The following is a 20,508-nucleotide window of genomic DNA, read 5'->3' on the forward strand; positions in this document are numbered from 1 at the left end:
CATCGTACAGTCGTCTCATGCAGAACTAAATTATGGATGTTATTTGTGGTGCTACCCCTGCTATGTCGGGGAAAGGACGCGGATAGAGTCGTCAGTTGGCTTACCGCCCTCGCACCTGTCCCGCGCTCTACCCACACCTGTCCGGCTCTCTAACCCCACCTGCCGGCCGACCAGATGAATTGCCAGACCAGGGAAGCCGTGGGTTCGCGGTTGGAGCTTCGCCTACCATCTGAGGATGAATGAAGCCTCCTCCTCCACACACCTCGGTGCGGAATGCCTCCAGTTCGTCCTCAGGTCTGCTGTCCTGACCAGGCGTTTTAACGGCCCTGCTCATATGTGGAGGAAACAATCTGCCAAACAAATGACAGCTGCAAAGTAGCGCCGAGGTGTTTTGCTTTAACTTGGAATAGTGAACTGGTTTGAAACTGGCCATGGCCACCATCGGGGACTTCGACCCGCTCACCTCCACCGTGCCTGCCACCAAGATAGAGATCACCGTGTCGTGCAGGTAAGAAGCGCAATGTCCAGCATTGGAATTGTATTTATTAAGTATATGTTTCTTTTAAGGAGGCCTACGTCCAGAATGGAAAAATTAAGATATTATTAGTCACGAAGCCTTAGTGATTGTTTCGTTGTTGTTAGGTATCTACCCGGCGTGGTCTAACGTCTAAGCTTTATATTGTGACCACATGCCTCTAACATCGGGGTCGTTTGTAACGGGGGTCTGTCGGACGGTGTTCTTTTTCGTCACCGGGGTCTGCAGGACGGTGGGTGTCTTTAACCTGGAGGGGTCGGTTGTAACGGCGGTCTGACGACGTTGGGTGGGTGTGGAGTGCTTGATGCGCGCAAACCAACAGATTTATCCAGTGCCTTCAAGTGCGCTCCGCTGTTCCGTCCGGATATGGTGTCAAAACCGTGATGTTAAATCAACTCTGGACTGCCCCATTCCACATCAGTGGGCTTTACACATTATACAATGTGGTTAAATTAAGCTTACTTTTATTAATCTTAACTGTAACGGTGAGATGTGTAGGTGCGTGCGTGTGTGTTGGAAGGCCCTACTGGGCGTATAAAGAGAATGGTTGTTGATGACTTCGAAATGATTAATCTAAACTTCCACAGGATGAATTTATTTTATGAAGTGTTCTATAGAAAGACCGTCAACCTGTTCCCCACAGTTGAACTAAGATGTGACATGGCCTAAGTCTGTTTCTTACTTTTCCTTCTGTAACTTGCGGGCCTTAAAATGTAATTAAATTTGGGAAGCATTATGTGTGTCATCCAACCCCCAACTCATGTGTGATGGACTCGTCGTTGGCTCCTTAATCCGCAGACCAGAGGAGCCGTTTCCAGGCCAATTTACAAATGCTCATACGCTGCAAGCTCCGACGTTGTGACGGCTCTATTCTTGATAATACATTTATTTAATACTATATTTTATCTATAATCAAATATCTATATGTATTTGATATATATTTGAGTTAGTTTATATTGAGACGGCTCTATTATTTTAGATTAATTAAGAGACTGTATATTTGAGCTAGTTTATACTGAGACAGCTCTATTCTTTTAAATTAATTAAGAGAATATACTTGTGCTTGTGTATATGCTCTATCCCAGCCCCCTCTCCTGCCCACTATTGGAGTTGTGGCCGGTCTGGGAGGATTAGATGAGGGGCTGTCTCCGATCCCTGCCACTCACTGACAGAACTGGGTTGGCTTGATAGGCCTACCCCCAGGAGACGCAACAGGACATGAGAGAGAGAGAGAGAGCCCGAACCCGACCCCTGGCTTGGCCCCATATGCTGCTACTGTCAGATATATTGTAAAGTAGCCTCACACTGGAGGAAACACATTTCCTTAGATCTCACTGCTTCCTTGAAAGGCTTTCACTGTTTAATTGCGTTACTTGAAAGTCAAGTCGTCCTGTGTATGTCCATGAATATGGAGATCTTTGTGATAATGTAAACATCCCCAGCCAAACTAAACAATCCAAGTGTGTGTGTGTGTACTGGCTGACGTAAGGAAGAGAGATAGAGTCATGTAGAGCACTCCCCTTTACTCTATAAAAGCATGGGCCTTGAAAGTCCTCTTCTAACGTGCTCATGCAAACAGTCCTGATAGCCAGATACTGACTGACTGACTGACTGACAGACAGACAGACAGACAGACAGACAGACAGACAGACAGACAGACAGACAGACAGACAGACAGACAGACAGACAGACAGACAGACAGACAGACTGACTGACTGACTGACTGACTGACTGACTGACTGACTGACTGACTGACTGACTGACTGACTGACTGACTGACTGACGTTGGGCCTTGAAAGTCCTCTTCTAACGTGTTCATGAAAACAGTCCTGATAGCCAGATACTGACTGACTGACTGACTGACTCCGCTGGGCAGGTTTCCTGAGACCTGAAGATGTTCCTGTGAGACCGTATTAGACAACCTGAGCATGACTGCCCTGTAGAGAGGCCCGTGATTAGACACATGCACACACGCACACGCAGGGCTGTGTATGGTACTCGTATCTTTAAGGTAAGACCATTTAAACTCTAGCAAAGGTCTCCAGTAAACCTAACAGGCTGTCGGTCCGGTTCAATCTAGAAACCAATCACCCTGCAGGGTTTTGCTTGATGCCTTAAACCACAAAGTGTTCTTTGGTGTAGTGACATCTGATTGGTCCGCCGCTGCAGCTGCTACAGTGTCCTGCCCTCGGCGCAGAGCGGAACCCACCTGCAGGAGACACAGCCAGGGAAGGCCTTGCTCGAGGGAAGGCGGACATGCTAATCATTTAAGAGGAAGAACTTACTTGCTAGTGGCTGGATTGAGAATGTTGTTGATGTTTTTACTAATACTTCAGTTATTATACAACTATTTTGAATCCTTTGTAACCTTTCAAAATGTATTATTGTGAAGATCATTTTGATGGGGAAGTGGTGGTATTGAACTCATCTTAATGCTTCCATTCACATCACTGTTATCCATGACGTAGTCCATGGTATCTGGATCACTAAGGCTACTGGGATTAGTACTGGTATCATCTTTTATTTAAACCGAACCCATTCCAACTCGCGCAGGAAAGCACACACGCACACACACGCCCAGACTATAACACACTTGCACCCTTGAAGCCTTGATTGCTACCACTTACATCGGAGGGAGTGACACATCCTTAAGTTTTCCCCGATGAAAAGGTCCTTAGCCAGGGGTTTGTCAGTGCTCAGAGTGAAGGTAACCTCCCCCCCCTCCACCCCAGCACCCAAACCCGCTCCTGGCTTCACGATGACCCCTGACCCCGTCGGCCCCACCAATCAGCAGGCATTGTTAATGAGCGTAGGGGCAGTCTGGCGTCAGATCCATGGAATTATCAGTAGGGTGTTGTGTTGTTTTCTGATCCCTCTCAGCTGTTGTGCCCTGGGCTGTAGGCCTGATGTCTAGAGCAGCGCTTAATGACCTGTGATCGATAGGAAGGAGTCAGAATGAGAGGGGGCAGCTCTATCTAAGGCTATTCATTGGTGTGATCTAGAGACACACAGGTCTTTAAGGTCACACTGCTGTAATGACCTATGGATTGGGATGTGGAATGGACAAACTTTAAAAAGGTGTCTAGGCTCGTCCCTCGAAGCGTACGAGAGCAGGAAGTACGCTCTTATTTGACTTTCCTTAGTTTCTTCAAGGTAAGAGCGCTGTAACTAGCGGAAGAGATTGTCACCATTGGCATTTCATCAGAGAGATGCTGGGGGGGGTCGTTACTCTGGGACTAACGAAGGACCCCAGGCCCTTGGATCTATTTCAGGACGGTTGGCACGGCGACGCATCGTCCAGCCAAATCCCCGTCCACCAGCGTGCTTCAGTGCAGCCCTGAGGACACGCATTGGCCCCCCCCGTGACAGGCAGCTGCACCTCTCTGTAGAGCTGTCTGGAGCCACCGGCGCAAACACACGCACGCACATCCCCACATGCACGTGCAAAAACGCAAGCGCACACACACACACACACACACACACACACACACACACACACACACACACACACACACACACACACACACACACACACACACACACACACACAAGCAGAGACACACTTACATGCACCAATGCGCACACACAGACATACATAGACACACGCAGACACAGACACACTCACAGACATAATTATACACACAAGCACACAGACGCACACACTGACAGAAACACACACACACACACCGAGATGGGTGCCTAAAAGCTGGCACACATACACACAGGGGCCCACACGCAGACCCAAAGAAGCGCACACAAACACAAAAACAGGGGCCCACAAGTGGACATAGACACCAAACACAAACTTAATAGAAAATAAAACACGCACACAAAGAAATGTCCATCCTAGCCAATGTGTAGGTCATGTTTCTGGAAGATGTAGGAGCCAATATCGCAGGGCAATGGAGGGAACTACCCTGCCTTTTACAATCACACACGGTACTGACAGCTGCAGCTCAGGTCACATGAGAGGATCCCTCCCCTCGCTGCCTCTCCATCAGCTCACCACACTTTGTTAGACGCTGAGCACATGTTGTCACTTCTGTTCGGAGATGGATCTGCTACCAATAAATATTCCCACCCTTTGCCTCACACATGCGTGTATGGCCCTATGATGTATGTGTCTGGGTTTGGGTTGAGAGGCTCAGAAACAGCCTGCTGGTAGATTTTTTCCACCGTTTTTTCTCATTATTTTACTATTATTGTTGTATTATTAGATCATATTCTTATTCTTATTATTACATTTTCGTCTCAGTTGGATGATTTCTGTAAATCCTGGGATCAAGTAGTCTGCCGCGCTCTAGAGAACGCACTGGTTCAGAAGTGGGTCGTAGAACAGAGCAGAGACGCACAGGGAGCAGCCTGCTTCTGTCTTCTCATTGGGCCGCCCCAGCCTGCTTCTCTCTTCTCATTGGGCCGCCCCAGCCTGCTTCTGTCTTCTCATTGGGCCGCCCCAGCCTGCTTCTGTCTTCTCATTGGGCCGCCCCAGCCTGCTTCTGTCTTCTCATTGGCCCGTGTGGTGTACCAGCCTGTGGCCTGCTGCTCTACAGATGTATTATTCAGTCCATGGTTGAATCCATCTGCCAAATATCAATCCGTTCATTCAGTTAGTGTGTGATTTGTCATGAAACAAATCCAACCCAAAGTGGAATGAGTTCCTTTCTTCTTCCCACTATATAAATAGGAGAATGTTTTAGCTGATAACAAGCTATTTCATGTGCTTCCAGGGATTCAAACCTGGTATTTCTTGTGCCAGTTGGCTGCTGTGTGTGTGGGCTTCTCTGGTTCTCAGGCTTCAGGGTACAGCCAAGCATATGATGCTCTGCTTTGTCTCCTCAAAATCTCTCTTCTCCTTGGACAAATAACTTGAAACACAGCGTGGCTGTTCTGCTCGTAGCAACGCAGGTTCCGTTCCTGCCAGCGCTCCTTTGTGGTTTGCTTATCAACAGCAACATGTATTAAAAAAAGCATTCAACGTGTTTAGTGTGCTGTTATGTGTGGGATAATAGCACCTCATCTTAGCATCTTTAGGGAGCCACCTGGGATGGAAGCAGCGCTTTAGATTCTCCGCTTGGCAAATGAACAGAAACATTGTTGAACGTTATTCTGTAACTTTAATCCCTGAATAGAAATGGTCCAGCTTTTCAATCGCATAAAAGAGACATGTGGAGATGTGGAGTATTATGGGATGGCATCGGGCCAGGTCTGGCCCCTCCCCTTCCTCTCCCATGCATGGTTGAGCTGTGTCAGAACGTCCAGTCCTGGGAGCGAGAAGAAGAACCAAGCCAGGAAACTAACAGAATGTCTTCTTCCTCCACAGGAACCTGCTGCACATGGACACCTTCTCCAAGTCAGACCCAGGTAGCCTTCATTCTCTCACTACTAACCCTTACCCTAACCCTTAACCTAGGAACCATTCATCACAGTTACAGCCTCAACCCTTAACCTAGGAACCCTTCATCACAGTAACAGCCTCCACCCTTACCCTTAACCTAGGAACCCTTCATCACAGTTACAGACTCCACCCTTAACCTTAACCTAGGAACCCTTAATCACAGTTACAGCCTCCACCCTTAACCTTAACCTAGGAACCCTTAATCACAGTTACAGACTCCACCCTTAACCTTATCCTAGGAGCCCTTAATCACAGTAACAGACTCCACCCTTAACCTTAACCTAGGAACCCTTCATCACAGTTACAGACTCCACCCTTAACCTTATCCTAGGAGCCCTTAATCACAGTTACAGACTCCACCCTTAACCTTTACCTAGGAACCCTTCATGACAGTTACAGCCTCCACCCGATTACAGCAGAGGCTCCCTCCTTTCAGGGGCCATGAGGAGGGCCACAAGGTCCAAAGTAAAAAAAGACCTATAATAAATGGTGCCAGGCATATCAATTATCTATGTCTAAAGCTATCGACAAACCATGGGCTAAGCTTATGCCCCTTTAAGCTATTGGAAAAGTTCAGTAGGCTGGTAATGCCTACTGTATGTGAGGCTAGCCAGGGCATCCAGCCATGAAACTTGCACGGGGAATGGAGGCTGAATTCTTTTGGGAATTCATTGCATAAAAAAAAAAAAAAAAATGGGATGATAATAAAAATAAATAATAAAAAACGTACATTAATTAGGCCAATTGAGAAAAATCTTAATTCTGCACACTTTATCAGCTTCATCAAAACTTTTCATCATCATCACCATAATCAGCACCGTCACCATCATCACCATCACCCCACCCCCACCATCATCATCCTCGCCCCCACCCCCACCATCACCATCCCCACCATCATTAGTGTGAACCACATTCTCTGCTTATGCATAATTAGGACATGCCTCAGATTTTCCTCATTACAATGTTGTTTGATATCCATCTCCAGCCCCCTACTCTGAAGAAAAGGTGGCTGGATGTTGGAGCATGTGTGGTATTTACATGAAGGCATCCTTGATCGAACCTTGAACATTTTTTATCTTGGCTTCAACAATGTCGATGTGAAGAACAATAGACGATTAAGAGCCAGTTCACCAGTTATCTCTATTTTGTACACACACACACACACACACACACACACACACACACACACACACACACACACACACACACACACACACACACACACACACACACACACACACACACACACACTCTAAAGGCATGTGGCCCTGTTAGTCAACGCACTGATGAAATTTAAAATACAGTAAACCTGTTAATGGGAGAGCAAAACCAAAAGGAAAAGTCTCAGTCTTCACCCTTCACTCCTTCCAAGCTAGTGAGCGTGCAGCCATTTCATGTCGATGTCATGTCCAGGAAAGCCCTCCCCTTCTATAGCAGCATGCTCTCTCCTCTAGACGGAGGAAGGGTTGAAGCTGAACATCAAAGCTGGGGCAGCCCATTTACAATCTGAGCAAGAGAACGAGTGGCGGCTGACTTGCATGAATGCATTTCGTAGACACCAGACCGTGCATAATGGCCAATTTTAGAAGGAAAGAACATGCTTTAAGTTTCAAAATGGACTGCTCCTACATAATACTGTAAGGGTGCTGAAGGTTTTGCTTTCTCGTACCACCGTTTTCCCAAAACGTAGACGAACACGGAGCATGACTCTTCAAGGTAGCGGACGGTAGGCCAGCCACAGACACACAAACCCAGTTCAATGTGGCGCAGCACGGTGCCGGCTATTGATATGACCCACGGATTACCGGCTTAACCTCTCTCTTCCTGGCATGAGCGGGGGCCTGGAGGGCCAGAGAGACCAGGTAATGATCTGACGCCAGAGGGGTCCCGATCCTCAAACCCTTCTAGCCCAGCCCGATCTGGATAAAAAGATGGAAGAAGGCGGGGCGTCTCTGGTCCTAGGGTCTCCTCCAGAGCTCTGTCATGTCCCCGGTCCAGAGCCGCATCCCTCCCCGGAGGAAATAAAACCCTGTTCAGGGCGACTGGGAAAGTGTGGATTGAAACACATCTGTCGGTCCCCAATATTATATGCCTGCTCAAGATGAAACGAGGACAAACAGATCAATAATAGGAAAGATTGACAGGAGACCCTTGATCCTTTTGAGCTGTAGGGGGCGGGGGTTACAGCGGGAGCGATCGTAGGTTACCATAGGGATAAGTGGTCTGTGAAGTGAGGTCAGTGTCCCCGTTTGGTCCCTCTGTCTCCTGCTCTGTCCACGTGAGGCAGAATCCAGCTTTGGTTTTCCACTCTGCTGGAGGTTTGAACAGGCAGCCCGCCCAGCAGGCGGCGTCGGGGAGAGGTCTGAGCCCCGGTCCCTCCTGCGACCCGGGAGAGGAGCTGAGCCGGCCGAGGCCAGGCGGTGGGGGAGGCCTGTAGAAGCACCATCTGGACCGGAGGCTGCTCCATAATCGGAGAAACTCTCCTGGGCTTGGGAGGGGGGGGGGTCAATTGAGGAGGATGATGATGAAGTGCACCACCTTGACGGGGCTGGCTTTGATGACCCAGATGGCTCTGTGACAGGACCAGAGATCAGTTCTGGGAGCACGTAGACAGAACCAGTACTCCCTGGCTTTGACTGCCGCCATATCATCTATGGCTCGGTGTCTGTATATTTTTCTTTTTACATATGTGTCTACATATATACAGTATGTGTATTCATCAGGTTGCTAAAGTACAGGTCAGATGGATGCAGTTTATTGCAATATTATATTTAATTAAATACAGAATAAGGAGAATCCAACCTTGGGTGGGGTCAGACAGGACCGCAGGCTCCTGAGGATCCAGGAAATTAGAGATGAGGAATGAGTCATCCTCTGCATGAGTAGGAGTACTGAGGCCAGCACTACCAACCATCTGTGTATATGTGATGGCGCCTCTTATGCTGAGAGACAAAGTTGGACAGTAGAGAAACGGCTCTGCTCAGTACCGCGGGCGCTTCCAACGCTCTCTGATTCAGCTGGCTGGGTCCGGTCTGACAGCCGCACGGCTCGCTTCTTTCACAACATCAACATCTTCTGGGAAAGGCTTGCATTGTCCTCCTCAAACATGCTATATTCATCTACATTCACACGCACACGCACACAGCTATTTATATTATTTATATTGTTAAACTGGCCGACCAGGAGGACCTCGTGTGTTGGGCGTTGTCTGCTTGCTATGGTCTGAGATCCACGGGACATCGACATGGTGGTCTTGTAGGGTGTGGATCTTGCTTTAAAGGATGTGAAGAGTCTGTAATGAATGTCCCCCGGCCCCCTCGTCTCTCCGTCCCCCCATCTCTCTGTCCCCCTGTCTGTCCCCTCATCCCTCTGTCCTCGCCTCCCTCCGTCCCTTAGTTGGGAGGAGGGAGGAGAAGGTGTCAGGGGCCAGAGATGGTGGTGGGCATAGTACAGCCCGGAGGGACTTGAGGGCCAGGATTGTGTCGAGGGATAGTAATCAGGAAGCGGAGAGGAGACCAGAGGATGTTTGAGAGCTGAGGAACAGGAGGGCAGTCCAAGCAGGTGAGAAAACATCTGTAAAGAGGGAGAAGATGAAAGGAAATTTGTGTTTGTCTGTGTGTGTGTGTGTGTGTGTGTGTGTGTGTGTGTGTGTGTGTGTGTGTGTGTGTGTGTGTGTGTGTGTGTGTGTGTGTGTGTGTGTGTAGGGGTGTGTGTGTGTGTGTGTGAGGATGAAGAGGAGACCTGGGAGGTGGCTTTATTGGGGGGCAGAGCGGAGAAGGGTGGCGGGGGGATGAAGATGAATTAAAGTGAGGGGAAGAAACAAGGGTTTGATGGATGAAGGAGGTATGGGAGACGTCTGAGCCCTGAAGCCCAAAATACATTGCCGGCGAACGGCGTGTGTCCAAATGCCGCCTCTATTATTTTCTATGTACAACCCCCACACCGGCGGCGGCTAGGCGTGCGACGCCCCGCGATCCTTCAAGCCACTGCCCTGAAAAAGCTTCTTCTTTTTAGCTGCATGCTGAAAGTCGACAAGTTTGCACCCTATTGGTGCTAGGGGCGGCACTTGACACACCGCCGCACTGCAGCGGCGGTATGGTTTAAGCTTAAGGGAAATAAAATCTTTAGTCCTGGTCCATCTTTAGTCCTGGTCTGTCTTAGTCCTGTGTCTGTCTTTAATTCTGGTCTGTCTTTATTTGGTCTGTCTTTAGGTCTAGTCTTTCCTTAGTCCTGGTCCGTCTTTAGTCCTGGTCCATCTTACTCCTGGTCCGCCATTAGTCCTGGTCCATCCTCGTCCTGGGTCCATCTTAGTCCTGGTCTGTCTTTAGTCCTGGTCCATCTTAGTCCTGGTCTGTCTTGAGCCCCGGTCCATCTTGAGTCCTGGTCTATCTGAGTCCTGGTCTGTCCTTAGACCTGGTCTATCTTTAGTCCCGGTCCATCTTTAGTCCCGGTCCATCTGTAGTCCTGCTCTGTCTTTATTCGTGGGTCCATCTTTGGTCCTGGGTCTGTCTTTAGTCCTGGGTCCGTCTTTAGTCCTGTAACTGTAGCCTGTAACGCTGTAACTGATTGGGATGAATCTATAATGTGTATATTGATCAATGTGTAATATGTGATGCGATAGATGCAGCTCATAACTCTGTGTCTGTGGCCCCTCCTCCCTAGTGGTGGTGCTCTACCTGCAGGGGCTGGGGACCAAGGAGTGGAGAGAGGTGAGTGTCTTCCCTTTTCATGTTGACCGTGGCCAGAGCTCTCCCGGGTCAAGGTTATGAAACACTAATCTCAAGGAATCGTGGATCAGAAAGAGCTTTATTACCATGGAAGGTTGCACCTACGTTGATGTTTTGCCAGCGCAGCGAAGAAGAGTGTATATGAAAAGGCCACCTGTTCCCATGACTAGGAATAGCTGTTGAGCGATCATGCGGACGGCGGATGAGATGAAGAGTAGATTTCATCTGGTATGACCACCAGTCAACATGTTCATGTTGTTGGCTGGAGTCACATGATTATCATGGGAAATTGATTAACATTAAATTCTTTACATATGAAACATCTCTGCAGATATTTTGAAATAAATAACTACAACATACACTGTTGATCAGAAGACTCAAGACTCAAGAACAAAAGACTCAAGACTCACTTGTTCAGAGTTCACCTAGACTCTTCACAGCCACCCCCTCCCAACCCTCCAACACACTTTTGTATGTTGTCCGTCCTGGCACTAATGTACGCACTTATGGTATGTTGTACTTAGTTATAGGACTTAGTTGTGTAGCATCATATCCTAGCTATCTTTGTTGCATACAGAGAATGGATTAATTTAACAATTGTAAGTGCTTGGCACTTGTTTCTATGAACATCCTTCCTGTACCGACAGCAATTTATTTTTCTCCTTCTGCTGACAAATGTACTTATTGTTTGACGCTTTGGATAAAAGCGTCTGCTTAATGCCCTAAATGTAAATGTTAATGTCAATGATTAAATGTATCTGAGAGAGAGTTGTAGGGAGAGAAAAATAAAAGCTCCCTCCCTCTCTCTGCTCCTCACTCTCTCTCTGCTCCTCCCTCCATCCCTGCTACTCCCTCCCTGCTCCTCCCTCCGTCCCTCCCTCTCTGCTCCTCCCTCCCTCCCTGCTCCTCCCTCCCTCCCTGCTCCTCCCTCTCTCTCTGCTCCTCCCTACCTCCCTGCTCCTCCCTCCCTCTCTGCTCCTCCCTCCCTCTCTGCTCCTCCCTCTCTGCTCCTCCCTCCCTCTCTGCTCCTCCCTCCCTCTCTGCTCCTCCCTCCCTCCCTACTCCTCCCTCCCTCTATGCTCCTCCCTCCCTCTCTGCTCCTCCCTCCCTCTCTGCTCCTCCCTCTCTGCTCATCCTCCCCCTCCCTGCTCCTCCCTCCCTCTCTGCTCATCCCTCCCCCTCTCTGCTCCTCCCTCCCTCTCTGCTCCCCTCTCTGCTCCTCCCTCTCTCTCTGCTCCTCCTTTCCTACATTTCTCCTCAGTTTTTTTCAGGGTGCCTTGTGATTCATTGTGATTGACAGGCAAGATGGATTCCCTAATCCAATTAGGCAAGTGAGGCCAACATTGGTCAGACCTGAGCATGGAGCGGTGTCATGGAGCGGTCTAAAATGTTGCTCCTACGGAGGCAGGAGCAGTCAACCAGAACAGAGATATTCACAGCGCATTTCACTCACCAATAGCTGATGGATGGTTCTGGCATTTCCAACCAATTACATTTAAATAATAGCTCTTAAATCATACCTGCAGCCCCTTAATAAACCGGTTGTTGGAAGAATGAATGAAGAAAGAACTTTGTTGGACCTGTAGCAGTTCATTTTGCTGACCCTTACCTCGCACAGAGCTGGTCCTGTGATTCAGAGAAAATGAGAGAGAGCTGAGAGACTATTCTGTTACAGACAGATAGATAGACTATGTACTCTGTAACCTTTTGCTGTTCAAAAGAGTTGAGAGAATGATCTAATCACCCTTTAAATGCTGGGAACAGTCCTGCAGCTGGTTCATACTAGAGCTATCAGCTTTGACACCATATATGTCTTATTAAGCTGCACAGCTCATTGCAGGGTGAAAAATTGAACAATTTACACAAGTTCAGTTACTTTAACAGCAGGCGAAAGCAAATAAAACTTCAACAAAAGGTGAATAAAGGACTAAAATAAATGTTCAGCTCCCACAGAGCAGTAAGGTTATCTATCAAAAGAGCACGGAGTCTTCAGTTTTATCCACCGCTGATAATCACATTTTGCACCTTTAATCTCATCTCATTTTATCTCATCTCATCTTCGTCCGCTTATCCGGGGTCGGGTCGCGGGGGGAGCAGCTCAAGCAGGGGGCCCCAGACTTCCCTTTCCCGGGCCACATTGACCAGCTCTGACGGGGGGATCCCGAGGCGTTCCCAGGCCAGTGTTGAGATATAATCTCTCCACCTAGTCCTGGGTCTTCCCCGAGGTCTCCTCCCCACTGGACGTGCCTGAAACACCTCCCAAGGGAGGCGCCCAGTGGGCATCCTTTCCAGATGCCCGAACCACCTCAGCTGACTCCTTTCTAAGTAAAGGAGCAGCGGCTCTAATCCGAGTTCCTCACGGATGGCTGAGCTTCTCACCCTATCCCTAAGGGAGACGCCAGCCACCCTTCTGAGAAAACTCATCTCGGCCGCTTGTACCCGCGATCCCGTCCTTTCGGTCATCACCCTCATGACCATAGGATAGGATAGGAACGAATATCGACCGGTAGATCGAGAGCTTTGTCTTGCGGCTCAGCTCTCTTTTCGTTACAACGGTGCGGTAAAGCGAACGCAATACCGCCCCCGCTGCTCCGATTCTCCGGCCAATCTCACGCTCCATAGTACCCTCACTCGCGAACAAGACCCCGAGGTACTTCAACTCCTTCACTTGGGCTCATTTCCTACCCGGAGTAAGCAATCCACTTGTTTCCTGCTAAGAGTCATGGCCTCAGATTTAGCTGTGCTGATCCTCATCCCAGCCGCTTCACACTCGGCCGACAGCCGATCCAGTGAGTGCTGAAGGTCACAGGCCGATGATCCAATGAGGACCACATCATCTGCACAAAGCAGTGACGAGATCCTCAGACCACCGAACTGCAACCCCTCCCCACCACGATTATGCCTCGATATCCTGTCCATGTATATCACAAACAGGATTGGTGACAAGGCGCAGCCCTGGCGGAGACCAGCACCCACTGAGAACGAAACTGACTGGCTGCCGAGGACGCAAACACAGCTCTCGCTTTGGGAGTAAAGAGATTGGATGGCCCTGAGGATAGACCCCCTTACCCCATACTCCCGCAGCACCTCCCACAGTTTCTCCCGGGGGACCCGGTCATACGCCTTCTCCAGATCCACAAAACACATGTAGACCGGATGGGCATACTCCCTGGCCCCCTCCAGGATCCTTGCGAGAGTGAAGAGCTGGTCCGTAGTTCCACGTCCGGGGCAAAAACCGCATTGTTCCTCTTCAATCTGAGGTTCGACGATCGGCCGAACCCTCCTTTCCAGCACCTTGGAGTAGACTTTACCAGGGAGGCTGAGAAGTGTGATACCCCGGTAATTGGCACACACTCTCTGGTCCCCTTTTTGAACAGGGGATCCACCACCCCAGTTTGCCACTCCTTTGACACTGTACCCGACTCCCACGCGATGTTGAATAGGCGTGTCAACCATGACAGCCCCTCAACACCCAGAGCCTTTAGCATTTCTGGCGGGATCTCATCAATCCCTGGGGCTTTGCCACTGCGGAGATGTTTGACTACCTCAGTGACCTCCACCAGGGAAATTGACGATGAAACACCATCAACCTCGAGCTCTGCCTCCAACATAGAGGGCGTGTTATTCGGATTCAGGAGTTCCTCAAAAAGTTCCTTCCAACGTCCGACGACCTCCTCAGTTGAGGTCAACAGAGTCCCATCCTTACTGTACACAGCTTGGATGGTTCCCTGTTTCCCCCTCCTGAGGTGCCGGATAGACTTCCAGAAACACTTTGGTGCCGACCGAAAGTCCTTCTCCATGGCCTCTCCAAACTTCTCCCACACCCGCTGCTTTGCCTCCGACACGGCAGCAGCTGCAGCCCTTCGAGCCTGTCGGTACCCTGCAACCGAGTCAAGAGTCCTCCAGGATATCATATCCCGGAAGGCCTCCTTCTTCAATCGGACGGCTTCCCTGACCACCGGTGTCCACCACGGTGTCCGAGGGTTACCGCCCCTTGAGGAGTCTAAGACCCTGAGGCCACAGCTAGCCACCGCAGCTTCAGCAATGGAGGCTTTGAACACCGCCCACTCCGGCTCAATGCCCCCAACCTCCACAGGAATGCCAGAAAAACTCCGCCGGAGGTGTGAGTTGAAGATACCTTGGACGGGGGCCTCCTCCAGACGTTCCCAATTCACCCGCACCACTCGTTTGGGCTTACCAGGTCTATCCGGAAATTTCCCCCATTCCCTGATCCAACTCACCACCAGATGGTGGTCGGTTGACAGTTCCGCCCCACTCTTAACCCGAGTGTCCATAACATGCGGCCTCAGATCAGATGACACGATCACGAAATCGATCATCGATCTTCGGCCTAGGGTACTCTGGTACCAGGTACACTTATGAGCACCCTTATGTTCGAACATGGTGTTCGTTATGGATAATCCATGACTAGTACAGAAGTCCAATAACAAACGACCACTCGGGTTTAGATTAGGGAGGCCGTTCCTCCCCACCGAGCCTCTCCAGGTGCCTCCATCGTTGCCCACGTGGGCGTTGAAGTCTCCCAGCAGAACTACAGAGTCCCCTACTGGAGCCCCATACAGGACTCCATTCAGGGTCTCCAAGAAGACAGAGTACTCTGAACTGCTGTTTGGTGCATACGCACAAACAACAGTCAGAGTTTTCCCCCCTACAACCCTTAGGCGCAGGGAGGCGACCCTCTCGTCTACCGGGGTAAACTCCAACACCGCGGCGCTCAGCCGGGGATTTATGAGTATCCCCACACCCGCCCGAATAGAGTCCAACCCCTATCCAGGAGTACGGTACCAGAGCTGAGACTGTGCGTGGAGGTAAGCCCCACCAGATCTAACTGATAGCGCTCCACCTCCCTCACAAGCTCCGGTTCCTTTCCCAACAGCGAGGTGACGTTCCACATCCCCAGAGCCAGCTTCTGCCGCCCGGGTCTGGTCCGTCGAGACCCCTGACCTTCGCTGCCACCCATGTGGCTGCGCACCCGACCCCAATGGGTCTTCCCACAGGTGGTGAGCCCATGGGATGAGGAGAGGGGGGATGCCACGTAGTTTGTTCGGGCTGTGCCCGACCGGGCACCGTGGCAAACCCGGCCACCAGGCGCTCGCCATCGAGCCCTCCGTCTGGGCCTGGCTCCAGACGGGGGCCCCGGGCTTCAACCGGGCCGGGTCACATCTCCTCTTCTTAAGTTATTCACTGAGGTTTTTGAACCATTCTTAGTCTGGCCCCTCACCTGACCACTCTGCCATGAGAGACCCTACCAGGAGCACAAGGCTCCAGACAACACAGCCCTCAGGTTCACAGGGACACGCAAACCTATCCACCACGATAAGGTGACGGTTCCAGGAGAGGTACCTTTAATCTCTCGATACATGTATGTGTATATTTATAAAGGGTGCTGTTGATTAATGTGTCCGGCCTAAAACATGACATATAGACACCAGATGAATCACACACAGGTCCACACACGTTCTTTGTAGATCCACTGATTTATCCTTTAGTCTCCAGGTGTTGTTGGGCTTCTTTGCAATACTGGAAACAAGTTTCACTCACACGCACACGCACGAACGCACGCACTCACTCACTCAGGTGGCCCGCCACATGCAACAAGCCCTGCATGTGAAAGCCTTCCCGTTGGTAACCTGGGTGCTGCAGCAACTCCCAAATGTGTTGGTCTTGAGCTGGAGAGGTAGCTTCGTTAGCGTGTTCTTCTGAGTAGGATATTTCATTGGTCTTAGAGCTGGAGAGGTTGCTTCGTTAGTGTGTTCTTCTGAGCAGGATATTTCATTGGTCTTAAGAGCTGGAGAGGTAGCTTCGTTAGTGTGTTCTTCTGAGCAGGATATTTCATTGGTCTTAAGAGCTCGAGAGGTAGCTTCGCTAGCTTGTGTGTTCTTCTGAGTTCTGAATTGTGTCCAGCACCCTGTTAGCTAATTTATTTATTTAACTTTATTCTACCAGGAATATCCCCATTGAGATTGAAAATCCTTTTCCAAGGGATCCTGGCCAAGAAGGCAGCATGAAAATATAAAAGTAGTAGTATTAGTATTAGTATTAGTTAAACCCCTTTAGCAAGCGGCGTACTACGGAGTACAAGAATTACTTTCCATCCAAGGTTCCTAACATGGCTCTGAATAGATCCTTGAGAGAGGTTAAACGCTAAACACCCTCACTCAATATCCCCCCTCACATAAGGAACGCACAACTACCTTTTCTGTCTCCCCCAGAAGCTTCTACAGATGCTATTGTAAAGAGGAGGCGTGATTGACAAGTGCAGATTACTGAAGCTAGAGCATGGGAGACTGGCCTGGGTTGCGTTAGGTCGATAGCTCATCATCCCCGGGCCTCCTGGGAGGGCATGGAGAAGAGACAGGAGAGAGGGGATAGGGGGAGAGAATGGTAAACGGTTCTTTCTAAGGAGTTGATTTCTGAGCGTCAGTGGTGGTCATTGCTCTATTTGTAGGACCATGCCAGACTCACTGAGTCAGTTTACCTGCTGCTATGTTGCTCTATCATATGTCATTTATCATATATGTTATATATCATTAAATAATTGAATAATGAGTGTGGATAGTGTTGTTGATGGCTGGTCTAAGCAGCCTCACATGGTCCGACTGATGGGACTCTGGGGCCAACACAGGCGTTGACACCACATGACAAATCAATGTGCACAGTTTACACAAGCGATGACCTAGGACGCATGCAGCACATTTTTGCAGCAGTTTAATAGCAGAAGATTTCTCCCTTCGAACCTCGTGATTCAATGCAATGTTGAATTGTTCAACAATATTGTGGATAGCGGCTCCCTGCACTCTGAGGATAGACCATGTTTAGTAACTATTCCTCTATTGACATTTACATGCGGTTACATGCGGTTACCAATGCCAGGACCATCCCAGTGTTTCCCCAAGCACTGTATGGTTTAAGGCGGGCCGCCTTAACAACAGTAGGGCGCCTTGACTAAGAATGTCCAAAAAAAAATTATAATAATATATATATATATATGTATATATCTATTTTTTTTTAATGCAAATATTTTTTAATTATTATGCATTAAAAAAGCACAAAACTCTCGTAGGGAAAGAAAACATACTTCCATGAGGTACAAAAAATAAAGATAACTGCAAGCGGTGATTGATGGGGTCCGAGCAAAATTAAAAGTCAAGAACACACTAATGGAAGATAGATAATTATGACATGTAATTATTAAGGAAAGATTTTGATGAAGATGTTCCACTTAATGCAATACTTCGCCTCGGCTTTCAGGTGAGCTGCAAAGCATTGGCCGAATGTCATGTTGAGCATGCTAAAATCGGGATTTGAAGTCTCAACCTAAGGATCACCTGTACAAGGCATTATCCCATTGAGCCACTGATAAACCTGAAAATGCAGCCTCAATCACATGGTCAAAATGTCTATTGAAAAGCATACAACATCCAGAAACCTCCAAGCACACATTTCTCAGTCATTAAGGGCTTTCTTAAAAAGCATATACCTGAAGAATCTTTGAACTCCTGGGGAAATTAAACCTTCGTAGTCAAGAACACTAACGAAAGAAATATAAATATGATAGTTAATTATGAAGGTAAATGAAGAAGTTCCCCTTAATGCCATACTGTGTCTTGACAGTCGATTCTTGGAAACTAATCAGTCAGAATGTTGATTGCCTGATGAATTTCAGGTGCTGTTCATTTTGTGTTTCTTAAATGAGATGGTAATTGACAGAATATCATGTTCAGCTTGTTCATAATGCTCTAATCGGGTTTCGAACAGTACCAGTACAAGGCATTATCCCATTGAGCCACTGACATTCTTGAACTACATGAAGCCTCATTCACATGGTCAAAAGGTCTATTGATAAGCAGCACACAACATCCAGAAAACTCCAAGCATACATTTCTCAAGTGAATTAGGGGCTTTCTTCAAAGCATATACCTGAAAAATCTTTTAAATTCTGGGGAAATTAAACATGACAGAGTTAATTATGAACGAAAAATGGTTAATGAAGAAGTTCCCCTTAATGCCATACTGTGTCTTGGCAGTCAGATTCTTGGAAACGAATGAGTCAGAATGTTGATTGCCTGATGAATTTCAGGTGCTTTTTAATGTTGTGTTTCTTAAATGAGTGGCAATGACAGAATGTCCTGTTCAGCTTGTTCTTAAAGGGTAATTCCGGTTTAAAATGGATTTGGGATATGTTTTGTATGATAACGAGTTGAAACGTTCATTTTGGAGCACAAAAAAAACGCATATAGACGCTTCTTCTGTTTGCTGTTTTTAGCTGATTCTATCAAAAACGCTATAAACTTGGAACGAAGGGGGCAGTGGTTATGGTAAAAAACTAAATCGCTATTTTAAACCACTTAAAAGGCTAGAAGTAGCCTGACACTTCTTTGGTAGTATATAAGGGTCTTAACATATAAACGAGGCATTGAGAATTTTTAAGTACACTCTAATTTTCCATACAGATAATCCAATGCCAAAGCTTTGATCCATACTTCATGTTGTTATTGTTTTGTGTATGGACCTTGACTGAAACCAATTCCTTGCAGAAGCATTCAAATTCTAACTCTGAAATGCTTGTCTAGCGCTCAGACCTTGGCTCCATCAAACAACCTCCCAGAATGTAAGAAAGTATTTTTTGTATTTGGGGAGAAGATATTGCACAAAATTATAGGCTATTTAATTGTTAAAATATGACACATACAATGATCAATGATCAATTCAATTTATTTTTCTTTCCTAGTTTGAATTGGGTTTTCCTTGGGATTTTAAATGCTTCATTCTTGTGTCAAATATTTTCACTGCTGCCACTGCATCCAAATTTCCCTGGATATCTGTGTCTGATCTTATTCGCTTTCCAAAACTGTAATCCATGGGATTATAATGAAATAAAGAATGTTCATATGAATGATGATGAATGATTACTGTGATTGTTCATTGACCGTTGTAGTCATGTAGTAATCATCTGTTCCTCTCTTCACAGTTCGGTCGGACGGAGGTCATTGACAACACGTTGAACCCAGACTTTGTGAGGAAGTTTGTGTTGGATTTCTTCTTTGAAGAGAAACAAAATCTACGCTTTGACGTGTAAGTAGAAAATGTCTTTCATTTAGAAATATGCAAATGTGCAAGGCCTTTACGATGACATGAGAGAGTATAGGTACGAAGGCTGAAGTTGGGCTGAAGTTAAGCGGCAGTAAGCTTCAAAATTAGTCAATTTTTTTTCACCTGGCCAAGACCTAAGAAGTTATTTGGCTGACAAAATAGTTTGTTCTCATTGTGGTTTCAGTTTGATGCCTGAGCCTTCCATTAATTAAAACCATCGGGTCTCCAGGTAAGGAGGAATCGGAAATCTGATTTTGAAAATAAATCAAAATAGCTTAGCTTTTTTCAACTATTCGCACAAAATGTTTGAACTGAGATTTTTGAATCTGCTGGGTTTGGAAACCTACTTGATCTTGAAAGCATATGAAACGCCAAAAAAATCATTTTGTTGTTGTGTGTGCGTGTTTCCTCCACATCACCTCCTTTGGTTGTTAAGACGTCGCCAACCATCCTCTCCACAACAAATTATGCAGTCCCACAAGCAGCGCCAACGGCAGTTTGTGTGGAGGATAGGAAGGGTCCATAGGGGAGAAGAGGTTTACTATGGATCAGGGGTAACACCTACTCGATCCATAGTAAACCTTTTCAGACGGATCCCCTCCACTCCCACATGATAGTGGAGAAAATTAACTATTTCCAAACTTGGGTGATAAAATGGGGTTCCTAAAATGCATGCTGGCATTTATGGAATATATGTTTTACAGCAGCAACGATTCTCATTATTAAACGGCCATTAT

At 47.8% G+C, this 20,508-nt stretch overlaps 1 protein-coding gene across 1 annotated transcript in view; it reads left to right on the top strand.

The window, feature by feature from the left end:
• Window positions 1–58: 58 nt before the first annotated feature.
• The window catches only part of LOC115556751 (copine family member IX), a 92,020-nt gene continuing 71,570 nt past the window's right edge, over window positions 59–20,508 (top strand). The window contains exons 1-4 of the mRNA XM_030374030.1: window positions 59–508; window positions 5,856–5,896; window positions 10,593–10,639; window positions 19,650–19,753. Coding sequence (XP_030229890.1) covers window positions 432–508; window positions 5,856–5,896; window positions 10,593–10,639; window positions 19,650–19,753 — 269 coding nt within the window. The 5' untranslated portion in view covers window positions 59–431. The remainder of the gene's footprint in view (window positions 509–5,855; window positions 5,897–10,592; window positions 10,640–19,649; window positions 19,754–20,508) is intronic.

The sequence above is a fragment of the Gadus morhua genome, chromosome 13 (genome assembly GCF_902167405.1).
Source record: "Gadus morhua chromosome 13, gadMor3.0, whole genome shotgun sequence".
NCBI lineage: Eukaryota > Metazoa > Chordata > Actinopteri > Gadiformes > Gadidae > Gadus > Gadus morhua.